The sequence below is a fragment of the Strigops habroptila genome, chromosome 7 (assembly GCF_004027225.2).
Source record: "Strigops habroptila isolate Jane chromosome 7, bStrHab1.2.pri, whole genome shotgun sequence".
Lineage (NCBI taxonomy): Eukaryota > Metazoa > Chordata > Aves > Psittaciformes > Psittacidae > Strigops > Strigops habroptila.
The window spans coordinates 51,704,755-51,724,309 of NC_044283.2; the positions used below are offsets into that span (position 1 = coordinate 51,704,755).

At 42.7% G+C, this 19,555-nt stretch overlaps 2 protein-coding genes and 1 long non-coding RNA gene across 5 annotated transcripts in view; 1 reads left to right on the forward strand and 2 right to left on the reverse strand.

Moving 5' to 3' along the window:
- Positions 1-543: 543 nt before the first annotated feature.
- Positions 544-6,832, reverse strand: LAMTOR3 (late endosomal/lysosomal adaptor, MAPK and MTOR activator 3). Its single transcript, XM_030493391.1, has 7 exons — positions 6,702-6,832; positions 6,451-6,498; positions 6,258-6,292; positions 5,511-5,569; positions 4,508-4,641; positions 3,342-3,405; positions 544-2,443 (listed from the first exon to the last, which is right to left on the reverse strand). Exons 2-7 carry the CDS (start codon positions 6,457-6,459, stop codon positions 2,370-2,372), a joined length of 375 nt encoding a protein of 124 aa, XP_030349251.1. The 5' UTR covers positions 6,460-6,498; positions 6,702-6,832; the 3' UTR covers positions 544-2,369.
- Positions 6,833-7,223: 391 nt separating this feature from the next.
- LOC115611051 lies at positions 7,224-9,304 on the forward strand. Its single transcript, XR_003992444.1, has 2 exons — positions 7,224-7,259; positions 8,756-9,304. It is a non-coding gene; the product is annotated as an uncharacterized LOC115611051 (long non-coding RNA).
- The window catches only part of DNAJB14 (DnaJ heat shock protein family (Hsp40) member B14), a 28,324-nt gene continuing 17,898 nt past the window's right edge, over positions 9,130-19,555 (reverse strand). For 2 of the 3 annotated variants that reach the window (XM_030493393.1, XM_030493392.1), the window contains 5 exons: positions 17,021-17,206; positions 16,517-16,611; positions 15,744-15,853; positions 15,214-15,386; positions 9,130-12,538 (listed from right to left, as the gene is read on the reverse strand). In XM_030493393.1, the coding sequence (XP_030349253.1) occupies positions 12,414-12,538; positions 15,214-15,386; positions 15,744-15,853; positions 16,517-16,611; positions 17,021-17,206 (689 nt within the window). In that variant the 3' untranslated portion in view covers positions 9,130-12,413. The remainder of the gene's footprint in view (positions 12,539-15,213; positions 15,387-15,743; positions 15,854-16,516; positions 16,612-17,020; positions 17,207-19,555) is intronic. The other variant, XM_030493394.1, reaches the window with a different exon arrangement.

Below are 19,555 nucleotides of genomic sequence, written 5' to 3' on the forward strand. Positions count from 1 at the left end.
ATTCTGTGCAGAACTGTGTTCAGAACTAAGCACTGCTTTGTATTAAACAAAAAGCACCCCGTACACTAAAAATAGGAATTTAAAAGAATACACCTTCTACATAACCTCATGTAAATTCCTATCTATATTTTGGAAGACTCACACGAATTTAACAGTGTTGTGGCTGGCTACAGAGTCAGGAAGTGGAAGCCCAGTACTTTGGTGCTGTAGTCAAAATAGCTGTTACATTGTGGAAGCAAAGTTTGACATGCTGGAGGGTCCCAAGAGCAGCTTAGCCTGACTTCAGAGCTGACCCAGCAGTGAGACAAGACCCCCTGGGCAATCCTGCTCCCCCTGGAGGGCTGGGGAAAGAGGGCCCCATGTCCCTGGGCAACAGTCAAGTTTCTGCTGAAACAACACATGCAAACCTCTCCTGCCATGCAAATGCTGTGGCACAGGGCTTGGTACTGCTCACACAGCAGGTTAGCGTTCGACAGATGCCTCTACTGTGGGAAGGCTGAAGAGGAGGAGAAAAACAGACTGGAAGAAGAAAGAAAATGTCGATTTGGAGATAGAAATAGCATTTTATTTCAACTTAGAAATTAAAAATATTTGTGAATATTTTTATACAGACTGTTTTCTGAATAAAACGTCATTATAAAACTACCAAAGGTCTTCTGTATTCATGCACTGTGGTGTTAAAGCTTTGTCCTCCTTTCCCCCTTCAAGAAGTGGTCTAACAGATGGGCATCTCCTGTTCAGTTAAACAGCTTTGTTTGTGTGAGAGAGAGGCAGCCTGAGGGGAAGAGTCGGACAATGTTCTCCAACAGCATCACTGTTCTGTGACAGCAGCTTGGGAATGAAGCATGAAGTGTAACCTCGAAAGCAGCCTTCCCCTTTTCACACCAACCGGCTGTGTTACAAAGTATTAAAGACTGTTCAGCACATAGTGTCACAAACTGAAGCCAGTAGCAGAAGTGGCACTTGGCAGGCCTAGAACACAGTCACTGGCAGATGAGCTGAAGAGAAGCCAACAGCAGGAGGAGGCCTGAGGTGGAATGCAAATGCTTTTTGCCAGAAATACACAGACACCCTGGGGCTCGGTTTCCAGCTGCTTCTGTGAGGACCAGCAACAGAAAGCTCCCGCCAGGAGCACAGTTTAAATGGAAAAGGGTTGACCGATGACTTTTAGTCTCTGAGAAAGCTTTGAGCCAAGAATTCCCAGTCCTCATTTCCAGCACAGCTGTTTCCTCCCATCCTGCCCAATGCTGAAGGGGGGCAAGGTGTGAACAAGGGGCAGCAGCACCCCCTTTCCCAGCCTGAGGCAGAGACCTGCCAGGAGCTCACACTTGGTGCTTGGTTTCGGTGCTAGAAGTCTACACTGCAGCCGTCACAAGGGGGACACAGGAGGGAACAAAGGGGAGGATTGATCCCCAGCGATAGGATCTCTGCATTGGCACGGGACTCTCTATCCTTACCACCCAGCCAAGGGACACGCTGGTTAGTTTTCAGCCTCTAATCTCCTGGGTTTTGTACAGTTACAAACAGTTCTGTTCTCTCCCCAGAAAAGCTGATGTGCTGTGGAGTATTATGGTGTGACAGAAGAGGGGACCAGGCTCTGTCATTTAAAAATACTGTATTTTATTTATATTTATTTACTTAGGAAAACCTAAGGGTAAATGAGCTGAGAGTGTCACCAGTGATGAACCCACACAAGGACTATGAGACAAGAGATCTTCACAACCATATTACACAAAAACCCCATGAAGAAGTGAGACATTGTTCAGGTGCTTTTATCCGGGCATCAGGAAAACCCCTGGAGCAACAGCTTTCATAGAAATAGCTTTCTTCTCAATGGAAGCAGGATGCAGCTAGCATCCAGATTAGTAGCATTCCCTTGCCAAAGTATCACCCCTGTGAGAAAGCTGGGATATTTATTGATTGTACCAACACAGCACGGCTAGTAAACTTGCTCTCACAGTAACTCCTTCAACCACAACTCTGATAACACTGTACAACCAATCTGCCTTCCAACACGTAGTAGGGGACACCCCAATGCCTGCCTGGTTTCCTGTAAAGCAAGAGATCTGTGGATCTGTGGGTTGCTCATGTGAGCCAGCGGCATCATGCCGATCTGGCAGAGCTAAACTCCATGGGAGCTATTTTGGTGGTCTCTTCAGTACTGCGCGATACAAGAAGCATGGCCTAAAGTAACATCCACCTACAACACACTAGTAGATCATTTCAGATTCAGTACTATGTACAATTTACTCTTACTTAGTATACTAAGGAGCTGTGGTATTTCTTCTGAGGCATGTTATTTGACTGAGGATTATTGAATCTGTCCACTGGGCTGCAGAGGGATGCTGCACTCCGGCTATCCCATCAGGTTAAGAAACTTCAACAACCTGCCTCAGTTCTTCAAACAGGGGTGCAAGCTCCTTCTCTAAACTTAGAATCAGCCCTGGAAAGAGAGGAGAGACACAACAAACATCCCATCAGACGACATAACTGAGAAGCCTCTCTGCAAACCTCACCACTCCCTCCCTCCCAAGTCACAGGCAGCGTGTTCCACAACACAAAACGTTTCTCTTGAGCTGATTGCTCTCCAAGGGAGCAACAGGGGTACACCCCATGCAGCAGAGCTCTCCTGTCCTGCTGCTGGCCTCCAGTGTCACCTCCCTGCTTCCCACAGCTGCCAAGCAGCTGCGCAAGGATTCTATCCCCTTGGCTCACACTCATTAGCTAATGCCAGCACGAGCAAAGCCAGGTGCCTTGCTGAAGGACTCCCTACCCCACACAACTGAGGGGATGAAGCCACACATGTTACTGCAGAACCTAATTTGGAAGCGACTGGCTTGTACGGTACACACCTTGAGGCGCAGTGAGCATGCTCACACAGCAAGGGTAAGCCTAACCACAGGAGAAATATGCTTCTAACAGAACAACTTCAACAAGTCACTTAAAAAGCTACACATTTTTACTGACACCTTTCATAGAATGATAGAATGGTCTGGGTTGGAAAGGACCTTAAGATCATCTAGTTCCAACCCCCTGCCATGGGCTGGGACACCTCCCAGTAGACCAGGTTGCTCCAAGCCCTGTCCAGCCTGGCCTTGAACACCACCAGGGATGGGGCAGCCACAGCTTCTCTGGGCAACCTGTGCCAGTGCCTCACAACTCTCAGTGAAGAATTTCTTCCTTACATCTAATCTAAATCTCCCCTTTACAATATCCTGACAAAATTCATAGCAGGAGCAAAGTTAATATACATTGAAGTTATTTCAGGTGATTTGGTTTTAATTATTTAAGCATCTGGGCCTTAAAATACCACAATATTTAAAATACACATGAAGACATACCGGTATTGGCATTGCTGCTAGCAATGAAGCTTACTACCAAAGGTAAGCGATTAAACTGCACCACCTGCAAGGAGAGAGAACAGTGTTCAGCTAGCAGCTAAGCACGTTAGATGTCAGAGCTCTGATACTTACATTCTTTCTGAAACAAGCAGCCTCCTCAGTTGAAAACACAGACAGAACTTACACCATGCTACCCAGGAGCTCCACGCACAAAGCCTGCATTTCCCTCCTTCCCATGCTCTGCAGTGTTATCCACCATGCTCTCCACAGGCAGCACAAGAGCAGGGGGATTTATTGTTTTAAAATACTGTTCTGTGTACAGCAGTATCTCTACTTCCACCAACAGGTAACTGGAACCTTGAGCACAACAAGCAGCTAGTCGCTTCAAGAGAAAGCAATGCACTCAATGTGTGTAAACTAACTCATTCACCTGTTTGTTTTCCAAACAAGCTAGATACTGGAGGCAGTTTACAGCTGGCAGTTTACTTCAGTCAAAATATAAATAAAATAAACAGCTCTCAAGACCACTAGGACTTGAGAAGGAGCAGAAGTTTCATAGGTGATGGATTTCAGGACACTAATAACCAGTTTGTAAAAAAATGAGTGGCATTTCCGAGCTTTCTTACCTCTAAGTCATACTGGCAGCAAGATTAGCTATGAAGCAGTCTGCATGTGCTTATTAGTTTAGGTGTCACTAATTATAAATAAATATTGTTTGTGAAAGAGAACATAAACCCTTCACAACAGATTGAATGCCATGTGAGCAGCACCTGCTCCAAATTCCTGATCCCCACCTCTTCAGAAAACGTCACCACTTTCAAACAGCAAATCTCAGTTTTGAGAAATACAGGAGACGCCTAACAAATGGTGTGACAGTTTAAGCTTTGGCATTTAAGCAGTGTGAGAAATAACACACAAATACTTCAACAGCAGCCAAGTGGAAATCTGGCAGAGCTTAAACAACCCCCTCTCCCTTGCTCAGTGCAGAATCACAGAATGGTTTGGGTTGGAAAGGACCTTAAGATCATCCAGTTCCAACCCCCTGCCATGGGCAGGGACACCTCACACTAAACCAGGTCGCTCAAGGCCCTGGCCAGCCTGGCCTTGAAAATGGAATGCAGGAACAGCTTAGGTCACCAAGGACAAACCACACTGAGGTGACCTACCTGGTACGTATTGTAATAGCAGATGATACTTTTGTTTTTAGACAGTCCCAGCTTACTGCCCTGATCTGTGGCGAGGGCAAAGGTGGACAGAAAGCCTGGTCGCAGCGCGTGTTCTGGAGCATTATCATTGGCAACTGCAACAAAACAAGACAATTCTTATCACTACATGGTACGTTTGATTGCATCTCAAATCGTTACCTGGCTCGGTCCTCCACCAGTAGTACATCTGCTGTTGGGGAACACGTAACACATCTCATGTGCTTCCACAATGAGTAGAGGACAATCTTCATGAGCAGTACATCATTTAATATTCTGTACCTCAGTGCATCCTTCCTAGCACACCTAAGGAACAGGCTTTTCCTTTAGGATGTGCAGCCTGTGCTGATGCCACTTTGGTTCTGCGTCCCTCGCTATGTGTACTGATTCCAGTCCGTGAACTGGTTACCTGCACAAAGTCCATAAACAGGTGAAGGTGTGCTAGGTCCTTAAATACTGTGGGACATTAAAAAGATCTGCAGTACTTAAATCTTTGTGTTCGTAAACTAATGTACTTACAGTATAAAAACATCTTAAACAAGGACTGCAAAAATTAGAAAAAAGCTACAGTACCCCAAAGCAAACAAAATGAGGTAATGTGTGTAAAGGTTGGATGCAATTGCTTCCGAGCACAGACCAGCCAAGCCAACAAGGCACGGTAAGCTCTCTCTGGTACTCTGTATCCATCAGCCTAGGAGCAGCTTGAAGATACAAGGATCTTGCAGCACTCCAACCCTTTTCACCAAGGAGAATCTCTTTGGCCTGCAATTACTGAGGCCACAAAAAAAGCATAAATTGAAAGAGGTACATAATCAGCTATTGAACTTGAAGTACAAGTCTGATTTAATTCTTTGCTTTTGGATACTCAGGTATTGGGCACAACCAGGGCAGATTCTGCTGTGCTGCTCCACCCCCTGCTGTTCAGTCACGGCATCGGCTGCAGGGCACAGGGAGAAGGTGGAGTTACCTTTGATAACAGGCACTCCATCTCTATCCGAGACGACAATAGCATGAAGACCTTCAACGCTGTGAAAAAAAGAAGAGACACCATCTTAAAAACAGAGTAATTAGTAGCAAAGATCTTGTTTTCCCTGAATAAACATGCAAAGGAAGGAGGAAATATGGAAAAGGATGACGCCTTCACTAATTCAGTGTTTCACGGAAAGGGGCTTGTTCTGTTTAGTGCAGGTGGGCTCTTGGAGCAGTAAAACAATATGAAACGAAACTACTAACGATTCCATGGGGCTCCCAGCAACTGGCACTTCCTAAGAGGACCGGTACAACTAACCGAGCTCCCTTAGTCAAGCAGGAGCCTTTTTGTGCTGTCCTCGCCCACCGAGCACCAGTTTCACCCTCCCTGCCCCTTGTCTCAGGCCTGCGGCTGTGGCAGACCTGTTTAACGCTGCCAGCAACCGGCAGCTGCAGAGAAGGGAGCTGTCAAGGATTAGGCAACCCAGTCACGAGGAAGGGCTTTTCCACCCACCCCTGGGCCGGGCAGGACGAGCACACCCCGCCGCTTCCCAAGCAGCGAGTGGAAGGCGAAGCTCTCCTCATCACACGGCGCTCCCACCCCACTTGAGGGCTCAGAGCGTGTACCGGGGTGACCGTCCCCCCGCCACAGCGCGGCAGGGCGCGGACAATCGCCCCTCTTAACCAGAAGCGACTTCGCCGCCGGCCCGGGCTCCGCAGGGCCCGCCGCGCCCCCCGCAGTTACCTCGGCAGCTTCTTGTACAGGAACCTCTTCAGGTCCTGCGGGCAGAGACGGGGCCGCGCGTTACTGATGCCCGCGGAACGCCGCGCCCCGCGCCAGGCCCGGCACCCCCCGCCGCCGCCGCCGCCGCCCCGGACGTGCTCCCCCCCGGCCTCCCGCCGAGCCGCCGCCCGCGCCCCAACCACCCCCCACTTACGTCGGCCATGGCTGGGGCCCTGCCGGCGCCGCCGCCACCTCCGCGGGCCTGCGGGACGAGAGGGCGCCCGGTCACCCGCCTCGAAGGAGGGGAGCGACGGGCGGGCGCGCTCCCACCGTGAGGCCCGACCGCCTCCTCCCGCCCCGCTGCCTTGGTAGAGGCCGCCCCCACCCGCCCAGCGAAGGGAGCGCGGTCGGGCCGACACCACCGCGGCGACACCGGGGGTGGCGGCGCTGCCCCCCGCGCCCCACCTGTGTGCGCGGCCGGCGCGCCCTACGCTACTGCTGCCACCGCTGCCCCCCGCCGCCGCTTCCCCTTTAAGCCGCTGTCACATGACGGCGCCTCAGCCCCGCGAACCCGGAAGCGCCTCGGCGCCGGCTCTGCGCGTCCCGCGCAGGCGCAGCGGGTGAGGGTGGGGGTTGAGCGTGGGGAGTTGCGGGGCCCGGGGCTGATGGTTTGCAGCGGTGCTGGGCGCAGGCCATGGAGCGCCGGGCTGCGGGTGACAGCTGAAGTGAAGGAATAAACCGGGGTCATCCGGCGCAGTACGAGCATGGGGAGGCCTGGCACATTGACTATATCACACTCCCACTGACCTGCCAAGGCAAGCGCCATGTGCTGACCATGGTGGAAGCAACCACCGGATGGCTGGAAATGTCCACAGTGCCCCACGCCACTGCCCGGAACACTATCCTGGGCCTTGAGAAACAAGTCTTGTGGCGACACGGCACCCCAGAGAGAATTGAGTCAGACAATGGGACTCATTTCCGGAACAACCTCATAGACACTTGGGCCAAAGAGCATGGCATTGAGTGGGTATACCACATCCCCTACCATGCACCAGCCTCTGGGAAAATCGAACGGTACAATGGGCTGTTAAAAACTACACTGAGAGCAATGGGTGGTGGGACTTTCAAACACTGGGATACACATTTACCAAAAGCCACCTGGTTGGTCAGCACTAGGGGATCTGCCAACAGGGCTGGCCCAGCCCAATCAGAACTTTTACGTACTGTAGAGGGGGATAAAGTTCCTGTGGTGCACATAAAGAATTTGTTGGGGAAGACAGTCTGGGTTATTCCTGCTTCAGGTAAAGGCAAACCCACTTGTGGGGTTGCTTTTGCTCAGGGACCTGGATATACTTGGTGGGTAATGCAGGAAGATGGGGAAGTCCGATGTGTACCTCAAGGGGATTTAATTTTGGGGGAAAACAGCCAATGAATTAAACTGTATGATGTTGATTGCTATGTAACACTGTATATTATCACTTCTATGGTGGCTATATACCCGTCACTGCACTGGGCGCCTTGTGGCACCCTCCTCCACCACTCCAGATTCAAGGATCTGAACCCAACTCCCTTTTGATTGCTGTATGAAGGGTATTTCAGTAAAAATCACCCAGATTAATCAGAACTGGCTTCAGCATGCAACAATGCACCACCACACACCACCTCTCCTGCCCTGAAAGGCTGTTAAAACAGATGGACTAAACGAACTCAATAGTCATTTTACACGGATGGTCCATAGACTAGGGAAATGATATCTCTGTGTGTGTGTATCAAAAGACAGGAAAGGTGATGGTGTATTGGAAAGTGTGGGACCTGGGCATGACATAAATGGTGTAGAATAAGGGGTGGATACTGTCCTGGTTTCAGCTGGGACAATTTTCTTCCTAGTACCTGGTGCAGTGCTGTGTTTTGGCTTCAGTCTGAGAACAATGTTGATAACACCAGTGTTTTAGTTGTTGCTCAGTAGTGCTTCCTTTACATCAACGACTTTTCAGTTTCCCATGCTCTGCCAGTGAGGAGCTGCACAGGAAGCCAACAGGGAGCACAGCCAGGACCCAACCTGGCCAAAGGGATATTCCATACCACAGCACATCATGCTTGGTACAGAAACTGGGGGGAGTTGGATGGGAGGGACAGGCTGGGCATCAGTCAGCTGGTGGTGAGCAACTGTACTGTGCATCAGTTGTCTGTCTTTGGGTTTATTCCTCTTTTTGTTGTATCCCTTTCCATTACAATTGTATTCTTATAATATTTTATTTCAGTCTGTTATCTCAACCCATGGGTTTTCTCTTTTTTCCGATTCTCCTCCCCACCCCACCAGGAGGTGTGTGTGTGTGTGTGTGTGTGTGTGAGCGAGTGGCTGTGTGGTACTTAGCTGCTGGTTGGGGTTAGACCACAACAAACGGCATATTTCTTTGCTATATTTATTACACTTGTGCTGTTTGCTCCCAAAAGTATCTTGATCATATGCCAAAAATGGCACAGAATTTTACATTTGTTACATGCTATCTTTTCTCCAGGCTCTACCCAGCAGTTTACAAAGGAGCATAGGGAAAGCAGTGCCCAGAGATGAGCGGCACTTGAAGGTCATACTGAGTTGTTAGTAGATGGGGGACACAGCACTGGAGGTTCCGACTGCCATGAATCGTGATGACGAAGCTCCTCTGGTGAAACTGACTGTGCTCTGTTAACCCAATAGACACAACTGGGAAACCAGGACATCTAACAGTTACAGTGCCAGGAATTTGTGTGTTAACTGCTTTTTTAAAAACAAGATGTTTGCTTTCACTATTGCATTTTCCTTCTGCTCTCTTTGACCGATTACGGGAAGAAAGAGTAACGACTGTTTAGCGGATGAATGGAATTTATAGAACAAACAACCTTAAAAAACATATTCTTGCCCTCTCATTTTAATCCTTTTACAGCATTCATTACAAAATTACATTAAAAATGTATATAATTTAAAGTTGTCTCTACTGCCTATTTAAATGCATCTGTTACATTTTAGTGCTATAATGTTCTACCTTTTCTTGCAAACTTGTAAAAGAATCAAGACTGTTTAAAAACAGTTAAAAAAAAAATTAAATCAAATTTAATCTTGTTTTACCTGAACAGTTAGAGAACTTGTAGGGAAATGTTCATCAGATGTGAACACTGAACTCACTTGTGACTCAGGATGCTCCATAAATAGAACACAGACTGATGTTATCATCTCCCTTTCTCATTATGGTATGTCAAAGTCATGTCAAAAGTCTTCACTCTTTGCAGGACTTTCCTGCTTGCCCTTGTAGAGGAGAAATCAAGAACCCATGCATGTGCTAACTTTAATTCTAGATTAAATACAGGTGGTGCTAAATAGAGTAAGGAGTTAATTCTTGGTAGCTAGAAAAGTTCAGGGATTTTTAGTCAGGCTTTTCAAAACCAGTTTTGTTTTTCCCCTTTCTTTATGATATCTTAGTTGAATGAGAACTTCACCTTCTGAAGAAAAGTCAAATGAAAATATTCAAGTACTCCACCCTCTTCAGTTGGCTCATAAGAAAATTCATTCTGAACTTTCCAGCAGATTCCTCCTTTTTTCTTTTCTAAAGAAAAAACCTTCAGACTTGAGAAAATAGTAACAATCATGTTACCCACTTGGAATATTGAAAGAACATTTGCAGGCCATGTTTAGAGCAGGTTAAACGTTATGCTATAGGAAATAACAGCATCCTTCTGCATGTCACTGGATATTTCAAAGTGTGACACTATTTAATCTTTTAAATACTAAGTAATGTTTTTCCACTGGTATATTATTTCCTTCCTTGAAAATGGCAATTGCAGTAGATAATCCAGTGAGATGTAGCCACCTAGGTCTTGCTTTTAAACTATGGGGACATCTGCGTTGCCACAGGACACAGCCACTGCAGCATTCTGGTTTGCTGAGGTACCTACCGGCAGCAATCTGAACAGCCTAACACAGCCCAATAGCCATCCATTTACCTGCTTCTCAGCTCCAGCAGGAGTAACTGCAGGGCAGACATAACCCACCCGATTACTACACATAGCTTTGCTAACAGCATCTCTTCACTCTGACTTCACTGTTCTGATATTTGATACATGTGTGGCATATCTGAACTAAAAGATCACCCTGCAAGCTCACACTCATTTGTGAATAGGAAGGCCCGAGTACTTGTTAAAGCCTTTGGAACAATATCCTTCTATTAAGAAGACACAGGATTACCAGTACGTACTTTGATAGTTTTGTTTTCATTAGTATAATTACAATACATTCTGGACAGTTACAAAATTCGGGGAATCACGTTTTCTCCATAAATTTCTATTGCAAACTTCAGGCACGTGGGTGCCTTTCCATTACTTCTGCACACTTTTCCTATGATCTTAGTAGGGACATCCAGTACAGCAACCCTTTTTTTTTTCCATTTGTTTCAGCAGCTGTTAGTTCTGTTTTGTGCCTCAGGCTTTCATGTCCACCCTGAGTGCTGGTTTAGCTGCTTACTTAAAAGCCTGCAGCTAGTCCCTCTCATGTTACATCAGTTCAATAGAGGACATTTCCAGTGGGACAGTTCAGAAAAGGTATATATGCAAAATGATTTCTGGGTCACTTATAGCAATAGCATTTAGTGTATGTCTAAAGTAAAATCCTGCTCTAGATCAGGAGGAATTCCAATGAAGTCAGTCAAGTATTTAAACTTTCAGTTCAGGAGGAGAACTTGGCTCCACATAAACTGATAGCACTGCTCAAAGATAGCAGTTTCCTCAGACAAAAAATACTGCCCTTATTAAGAGCCACCTGGCATTCTCAAATACAAGAAAAATTCTCCTGCATAGCCCTGTTAAAATGTAAAAACATCAGCTACTGAACCTAAAAACATTTTCAACGTGGTTTTGATAAACTTTTAAGTACATTGTACTTAGCTGCTTCAAAACACCTCTTTGCATCAGCAGGTGTGGCTACATATAGTTTCCACGTACAGACCAAATGGTGTGTTTGCTCATGTCTAGGAAGTCTGTCCAGCAACATTCTGGTCCAGAAAAACGCATACTCTACCTCTTCTGCCCTGGGACAAGTGATATGGCTCTGACCATAGGAGCCTACTGCAGACTAACAAAGCATTTAAATAGTTGGCGAAAGTGTTGAAAGGCACATAGCTTGTCCTTAGCAATATTTCCCTGTTCCACTTGCGGTGCCCATTGAGGAATCAGTGTTGGGACCTAGCTTGAAATAAAAAAAGAGTAAGAAAATGGAAGCCTGCCAGGAAAAAAGAAAAACAGGTTGCCTTTTCTTTTTCTAATTTTTTTTTTTAGCTTTAAGATTTTACTATTGCATGTTTTCCTCTACTTTTCCAGTGAAAATTCAGGAAGCTATGGATGCATGTTAACCATACGCATGGACTTACGACTACTGGAATACCAAATGGTAGAGCTGCTGTAAACTGCTGCGAGTACTAAAAGCAATGCTTATAATGGCCTGTACAGCATTTGCAAGTATTTACTTGGAAAAGAGATTAGTGTAGTTCTTAGTTTTCTCAGCATTGCTTAGAAACGCTAAAAAACTACAACAGCTAAGTGCTACTCTACACCAGATCAATGTACCCCAACAGTTATTTAGGAATATATGCCATTATATTTAAAAATACCAAGTTCCTCTAAGCTGGTAAACCTAGAAGATTTTACATAGAGTTAGAGATAAAATATTAAAAATTCTTGTTTCAACTCCACACACTTGACATCTGAATAGGAGTGATGTAATCATACTATTTATTCCATCAGTGAGACAAAATGTTGTATGGAACTAAATTTCTGAGGTTTTTAAATAGAAAGTCATTTAACTCGTATATACACAAAGTGTTCTTTCCACAGATATTTACATGGCAAATATGTTAGAGGAGAACCACTATGACTAAGTCTCTACAAGTATAGCATCCTTTCTGAGCTATTCTCTCTGCTGAAAGAATTCACAGAAGCTTGGAAGGAAAATCTAGACAATTAAAGTTACCTATATTTCACAGTAGGTAAAGAAGCCATTAAATGATATTTCAGCATAAGGTTTCTGGAAACAGCTACACAGTAGAGTTTTACATCCACCCCTCTTTTCCAGCATTCATGGTGAAACTAATCTCTTCTTAATTTACAAGAGAGAGAACGGCATACGTAAAGATGGAAGTGTGTAACTGTAGTTCATCCTCCTCGATAGAGGCTGGTCAGCCGTTCTAGTTCTTTGCAGTTGTCCATGGACATGGAGTCTGCTTTCCTTCGGAGACGGTCATCTCGATATACTTTTGCTGCATAAAGTAAGTCTGTTTCTTTAAGGAAAAAAGAGAAAAGTTTTTTTTCAGGTTAAAACCTGAATACTTTGCACACAATACATTCCTTCTCAAAGCTGTACAAAACACCTCAGGTTTAATCCTTGCACTTTTCTCCTTCTGTCTATTCTGACTACACCACCTCAACAGCACTGCTACAGCTTTGCTTTGCTGGGCCTTCACAAGCATTTCATCTTTTTGAACAGGGAAAGTGGTAACAGCCTTCCAGCACCCTCACATTTCATACAGCAATATCTGATTAAAAAAACCAAACAACAAAAAATCCCCTACTACTACTGACAGACCTCATAAAACAATACAAACACAGGCCACACTCAGTGATCTTGCATATTATTGACAGCTCTGGTGCTTGTCTGTGCCCAAAAATCCATTCTCAATGTTAAGCGCATTACTTCAACTGATGCTGTTTCAGACTGCCAGTGTTCAGAGGTATAAGTAAAACAGTTCTCTGGATTATACTGGTGTTCAATAGCTTGACATTGTTAAGCATTTTAATTCTATAAAATCTTTTTCAGCCCTTCAACTCAAAATGGATTAGCAAAGCTTTCTTAAATGTCAATCAATGCTGGAAAGATTTTAACTGTCAAGGAGATCCAACACACAACAGCTATTTTAAATCCATAAACCCACAAAATCAGCTGTTTCTATAAATAGAGAAAATCTATTAGGAGCTGCTTACCCAAAATCAATTTGGGTAGTTTTCACAACCTGATAAATTGCAAGTAGCAAACAACCTGACAGTCACCACCTTCAGGTAATTTTTCTTCTTTATACTAGGGTCAGATGCTTCTGTAGTCATCACATTTTTTCCCTGTAAATATGTATATACAGAAGCGTGGGCCTCTCTGCATTGTCCAGGACTGTTAATGCTTAAAAATGTAAGCATGTCAAGAATAAATGCTGAAAGTTGGGAAAGGTATTCTTTCTCTTCTTTCCCTCCCCAGGTGGAAACTGCATATCAACTAAACCTTTTCAAAGACAGTAAATATATTACAGGAGACACAAATGTAACATGCCAGTAAATGTAAGAGTAATGACTAGGTCAGTGAAAGCAGATCCATATCCTTCCAGATCCGTACTCTGCTGAAAAAATGTACAAATCATTTGTTCTCTTTTTAGTTTTTGTGCTGGATTCTCTCTTTTTTTGCTTGTTTGTTAACAACCACCTCTCATTTTTGTAACTATTTTATTATAAGACTACCAATCATTCATTTAGCAACCACCTGTAGATGAAAAACTAGGTATTCATTTCATGAAAAGTGAACATACTCAAACATTTCAAGATGATCAACGGACAATCTAGTTGGAAAAATAAAAGAGTTCTTGGTATTTGCTTATGAATTATACCTAAAAGTTCTCTGATGATTTCCTGTGTTTGAAAAACCTAGAAAAAATTGTTCTCACCCAAACTAGTAGCCTGGGAAATTACCGAAGGGTTTCCCCCAAAGCACTGGTGTTTCTCTTGCAGACATTTGACCCATCAGCACAGTTTTCTGCCCACCAGGTGTTTCCTGGGGGCAATTTGTAAAACTGTAGAGATTTACTTGTGCATAAGCAGTATGTACTCTTGAGCAAGGAGCATAAAATCTCCAGGAAGCACTGGGCCTACTATTCATGGGCAATGCAGTTTGTATTTGTATACATACAGGCTAACTGTAAAGAATGCGTGTGGTCTTGTTCAGGCACATGATACCACGTTGTCTTTTACAACTGGGAGAAACTAAGGGGCCATCTCAGCTGAAAGGCTTGGACTGCAGAGCGTAAAGTTGTGCAGGAACACATGATTTCACTCAAAGAAGAGCATTCTGTTTGTTTCTGGTCAGTTCACTGACAATTCATGAATGAGTTATTTATCCAGTAAGTTACTACTGAAGCTTACTGCCTGAAAAGTTGAAACCATCTGGTTTCAACATTGATGTAATTTTAGCAGCACTGTTCTCACAGAGCATGAAAGGCTCACAAAATGAGCACAGATAATAGAATAACAGGTTAAAATTGATGATGATATGGAGATGGTCAATGCTATTCAGAATTCTTATGCTTTAACACTGAATTCTAGGCTTCTGAAAGAAAATACCTCCATGTATAATATTAAATTAGACTGGAAAAAGAGATAGTAAACTGAAAAAAAAAACCCCCCAAACCCAACCATTTTTAAGGTCTGATATAGCCAAGGTACCAAGTCCAGGGGGAAAAATTATTCAGCACTGGCAAAACATTAACCACTGATTTGCAGCTTATGAAGTTTAAGAGGACACGCTGTGTGTCCTCAGTCACCTGGAAAAGCAGTGTTTGTATGCACTGTGGTTCCTTCTCCAGAAACATTTATGTAGGTGTTTCCTGTCCTTAACTTAGAGCAATTTCTTTCTCCTTATCAATTCACTGTAGTCTTTAATCTTCTGAGAAATGGTCACAGATAATAGAGTAGCAGGTTAAAATTACTGACGATTTGCAGATGGTTGTTAGGTCACTGAGTAAAGCACAAAAATTAAGTGACATTGGGGACCCTTTTAGAAGTGAGGAACAGTAGGGAACCTTATGCTTGCTTTCTCATTAAAACATTTTAATAATACAAGCACTTCATTATTGCCTGAGGCAATATTTTTTTACAGTAATGCATGCTTTCATGAAAATACACATACTGCTAAACTTACTTTGTTGCCTCTCCTTCCAACAGTTATTACGAATGTTGGACACATAATCCTCTTCCACACTCTTTTCCACTTTCTCTAATGACACTCCTTTGTATTCATTTTTAAAGTCCTTGTTGACATAATAAACGACACGCAAGTTTTCTGTCTGCATTTTTATGGTCTGCCCTGTACTTCTGCAAAAAAAGAGGGATTGGGGAAAGAGAGACTAGATATTTATCTTATGGGTTTTAACACCACAAATAACACTTTAAAAAATATTGCTATTGCAGAAGAACAGCACGTAACCAAATTTGCGATTTCAAGACAAGTAAAGAAATGAATGGCTGTATAATTTGCCAGAGAATAAAAATTACTACATTTACCTGAACATTAAGCTTCTGCTGCTTAAACCCTTGATCCTAAAAAAGCTACATTAGTAAGACTATTGTTTCTTGTTTAATGGAAGGCTCTCTAAAATGCTTCTAAGTGGGAGAGGCTGATTGCAATATCCTCCCCTCTGTTTTAAGCTAATGTAATTGAGCATTACTTACGATCTTGGATATAAGGCGTAAGGAGGGTTAGATACCATCAGCTGGCTCAACAAGGAGACAAGGATCAACACAATAATAGGCATCAGCTGAATGAACATAGAGAAACCTCCCTAAGGAACAAAACAGATTCAGGTATTTCACAAAACCGCATCAAGTAAACAGGTAGATTTGACAAAATTTAATGCTAAGCATGGCTTTCTGCTTTAAACATTAAAAACCGCTAGGCAAACTATAACTGCAAACACTGTATTGTTATCTTAACTTTCTGATGCATACACAATATTCACAGAGTGCTCAAGCTGCAAGAATTCACGGGTTAGCGTGTAGCCACAAACAATTACCAAATGAATAGCTCGATTCAGTTACATTGTGTGTAATGATTTGGTCTCATCTATACCGTTGTATGTAATTATATAGGACTATATATACTTCAGATAGATGAATATTGAGCCTTAAGTTCAATTCGTACCTCAGCCCAAACAAATGTTTAAATGTAGTCAAGGATTAGTGACCAGTATTAGTGGCACATTTAGACTAATACCACCAGTCACTAGTGACATACAACAACAGATTTACAAAACCAGGCTATTACCTTCTCAAATTTGCATGTCTATTTACATTAAGTAGTACCACCTGCCAAAGTTTTAAAATACATAACTGGCAAGTACAAATCTTCCTCTACAATACAGAGCTCCTGTGCAATCACATCACTGAAAGTGACTACCAAGAAATTTCACAATCCATAGTTTAAAGTCAATTGTGCTTAAACATACATCACCCCTCTCTTCCTCCCTCTCATGTCCACTCTGACGGTGCTGATTAGGATGACTGTAGCCAGCACGACCATTAGAAAATGAATGTACACTACCTAAGGAAAGAAATACCCACATTTAAATCATGTAAAAAACCAAAACCGGTTTAGAGGTCAATACAGAAGCAACAACATAAAACACTTATCATTGCCGCACAATGACACATAAAATAGCTTTAAGATATCTTACAATTTCAAAGTGGTTTAAAATAAATATTTTAAGCTTGAAGACAACTGATTTTCTTATTTCAGGTACTGCAGAATCACCATAGTAACCCCAAAGAACCGAACATCGCATTTTGGGGATTTAGCAGCACTTAGGGGAAAAATAAACTGTGATGCAGATTAAAGAGTTGGAGTCGTAGGCAGGCTGAAGTAATTTTACTGTTTTATAGTATAACAAACTCTAATGCCACTCTGGGCAGTACCACTGTATCCCAATGATTATACTGATATATACAAATACCTGTTGGAAAGGCCCCTCCAAAAAACATGTTGAATAGATCCTCTGGGGTAATCTCTGCCTCACAACCTTTATGGAAGTTGAATCTACCATTGCTAGGGTGATTGCATGTTTGCTCTTCGTTGCCTGTAAGGTCATACTGCTTTCGCTTTTCTGGATTACTCAGCACAGCATACGCATTTCCAATTTCTGAAACAAGGAATAAAAGACAACTCCCATAAATGAAAGATAAGAGCTATTCCAGCATGAAAATTGCAATTTCAAAGCCAGGAACAGGCAGAGAATGGTGTCTTTTACTGTATGTTACAAATCAACTATAGTAGAACAAGGTCCAGAAACATCTCTACTTTTCTTAGCATAGCTTCCACAGTTTCCCACCAACGCCATTCAAAGCCTTTTATCCTGTTGAACTAGGCAGAAGGCAGGAGAGCTTTGTTTCTTTTTCCAGGGGAACACCTACACTTGTGGAAATGTTCTCGCTCACTGCAATTACTAAAAAAGCATCCAGCATTACAGTGAGAGCTTTAAAGCTGGGTAATTGCAAAGTTCAGTTTGCTCTAGCAGCCTAGCTTAAAAACATCATGGACTCAGTAGGTTTTCTTTGGTTTCATTTGGTAAGTGGTGACTTTTTTGAATGCATCAACTTTATTGTCTACAAGAGTATTAATGTATTTTTCTGTATTCTTCTTAAGATATTTTACGGATTACATTAATAACACAACATTTTGCATGATGTAACATGCATGCATGGCAGGAACACGTGCTCCTAAGGTTGTCAGTACAACCTCAATGTTCGCAGCACCTGGCCTGGATGCTTGTCCCCATTTATGCTACATTATAACAAATGGACAACTTCAATTTTGACAGTAGAAGGGGAAAAACTGAGTTTGGTGAGCATCAACAGAATCAGTGTGAAAAACCACAAGGTCTGCTGACTTCACAAGCTTTAACCCTAGTTGCTGTGCACAGACATGCCGCTCTTGCAGACTGAAGGAAAATGTCTGCTGGCACTCAATGAACAATCTTCACTCAGTCGTATCTTCATTAAACCTTTCTGCCCTCCTGTCTTCTCTCTCCTCCAGGCCTCTCCAACAAAAGTCTTCTTTTGCAGCCAACCAACACAAGGCAAAGGGATTGTTTTTCAGTGTCGAGAAGCCATCAGTCATCAAAATTTTGTGAGAGGTGCAACACTACAACCTCAACACATGCGAATAAGGACTATGACTTTGCATAATCACTGTTTTCAACATTATCCAATTAAAAAAGAAAAAAAGCTAATGAATCTTAGCTATGTGCCTTTTAAGATGCCTGTAGAAATAATCATTAGTAATTCCTTTAAGTAGAGGAGAAAACCCAAAGAAATTAAGCCTGGCAATGTGCAGTGAGAGCATGATATACACTACTGACACCAAATATCGCTACAAGGTTCCTCTTGTATCCTCTATTCAGCACGCAGATAAAATTGGTAGTAAAAATCTAGATTTTCCCAACAGTTAAGAATTTAGGGAGACATAAATCAGGTCACTGCAGGTAAAGAGAAGACAGCATACTGTCACAGTATGGTCAGCATTTCAACTATTTATTATTTGGGTTTGATTATTCAATGATAATTCACAACAGATTTGATTCAAAGATGATTTTCTTTAAATAAAAGACTTTAGAAAATGAAAAAAACCCTAACTGCTCAAAAGTTTCAAAAGAAAGATTTTTGATGAAGTTGGTAAAAGAGGTTCCAAGAGATTAAAAGTGATTATATTTGCACAAACTTCTTAATCTGAAATACAATCTCAGGGAGACTGCTCAATACAAGAGAAGAGTTGTACAACGTAGCTCAAGATCTAAGTACCTTGCCTAACATCAAACTCTGTTTTCTAATATGGCCTTTCCTTAAAATAACGCATTATTATGAAATAATAGCTATTATTACGAAACTCCTTTTCTCAGCTGGATGTTAGAAACTCATCAGACACCTTTAAAGGCAAACCAAATCATAAATTTACTCAGCCATACAAAAAAATTACAATAATTTCAAAGCAAGAAAAATGCTACCTTTTATTAAGTTATTTTTAGTCAACAAGATTCCCCTACAAAATGTTCTGTTAATTTACTCATCTAGCTAAGAACCAGAAAATGAAATTAAGCTGAAGAAATCAAACTTGTAGAAAGCGCTAATGTTAAACAAAAGATTAAATAAGAAGAAACTGATTTCTAACATTTCAAAGATTATTTAAAATGCTATTAACAAAGAAGAATTATTTTACTCATAGGGCTGGAGTCAATTTTATAAGAATAATACCTTTTTTTTTTAGATAAAGCCATTATGTAGCTGCATTAAAATAATCATTAACCATCAAACTTCCTGCTATAGTCTATCTAATTTTCATCTGGAATTGTTAATATATTATTATAATTACCTCTTAAATGACTTCTGTATCAGAGACTTCCCCCCCCCCCCCCCCAAATTTAAATCTGATTCATTTTTTCAAATGTGTGCATGTAAACCTCACACAGGAAAAAAATAAAATAGATGTACCACAA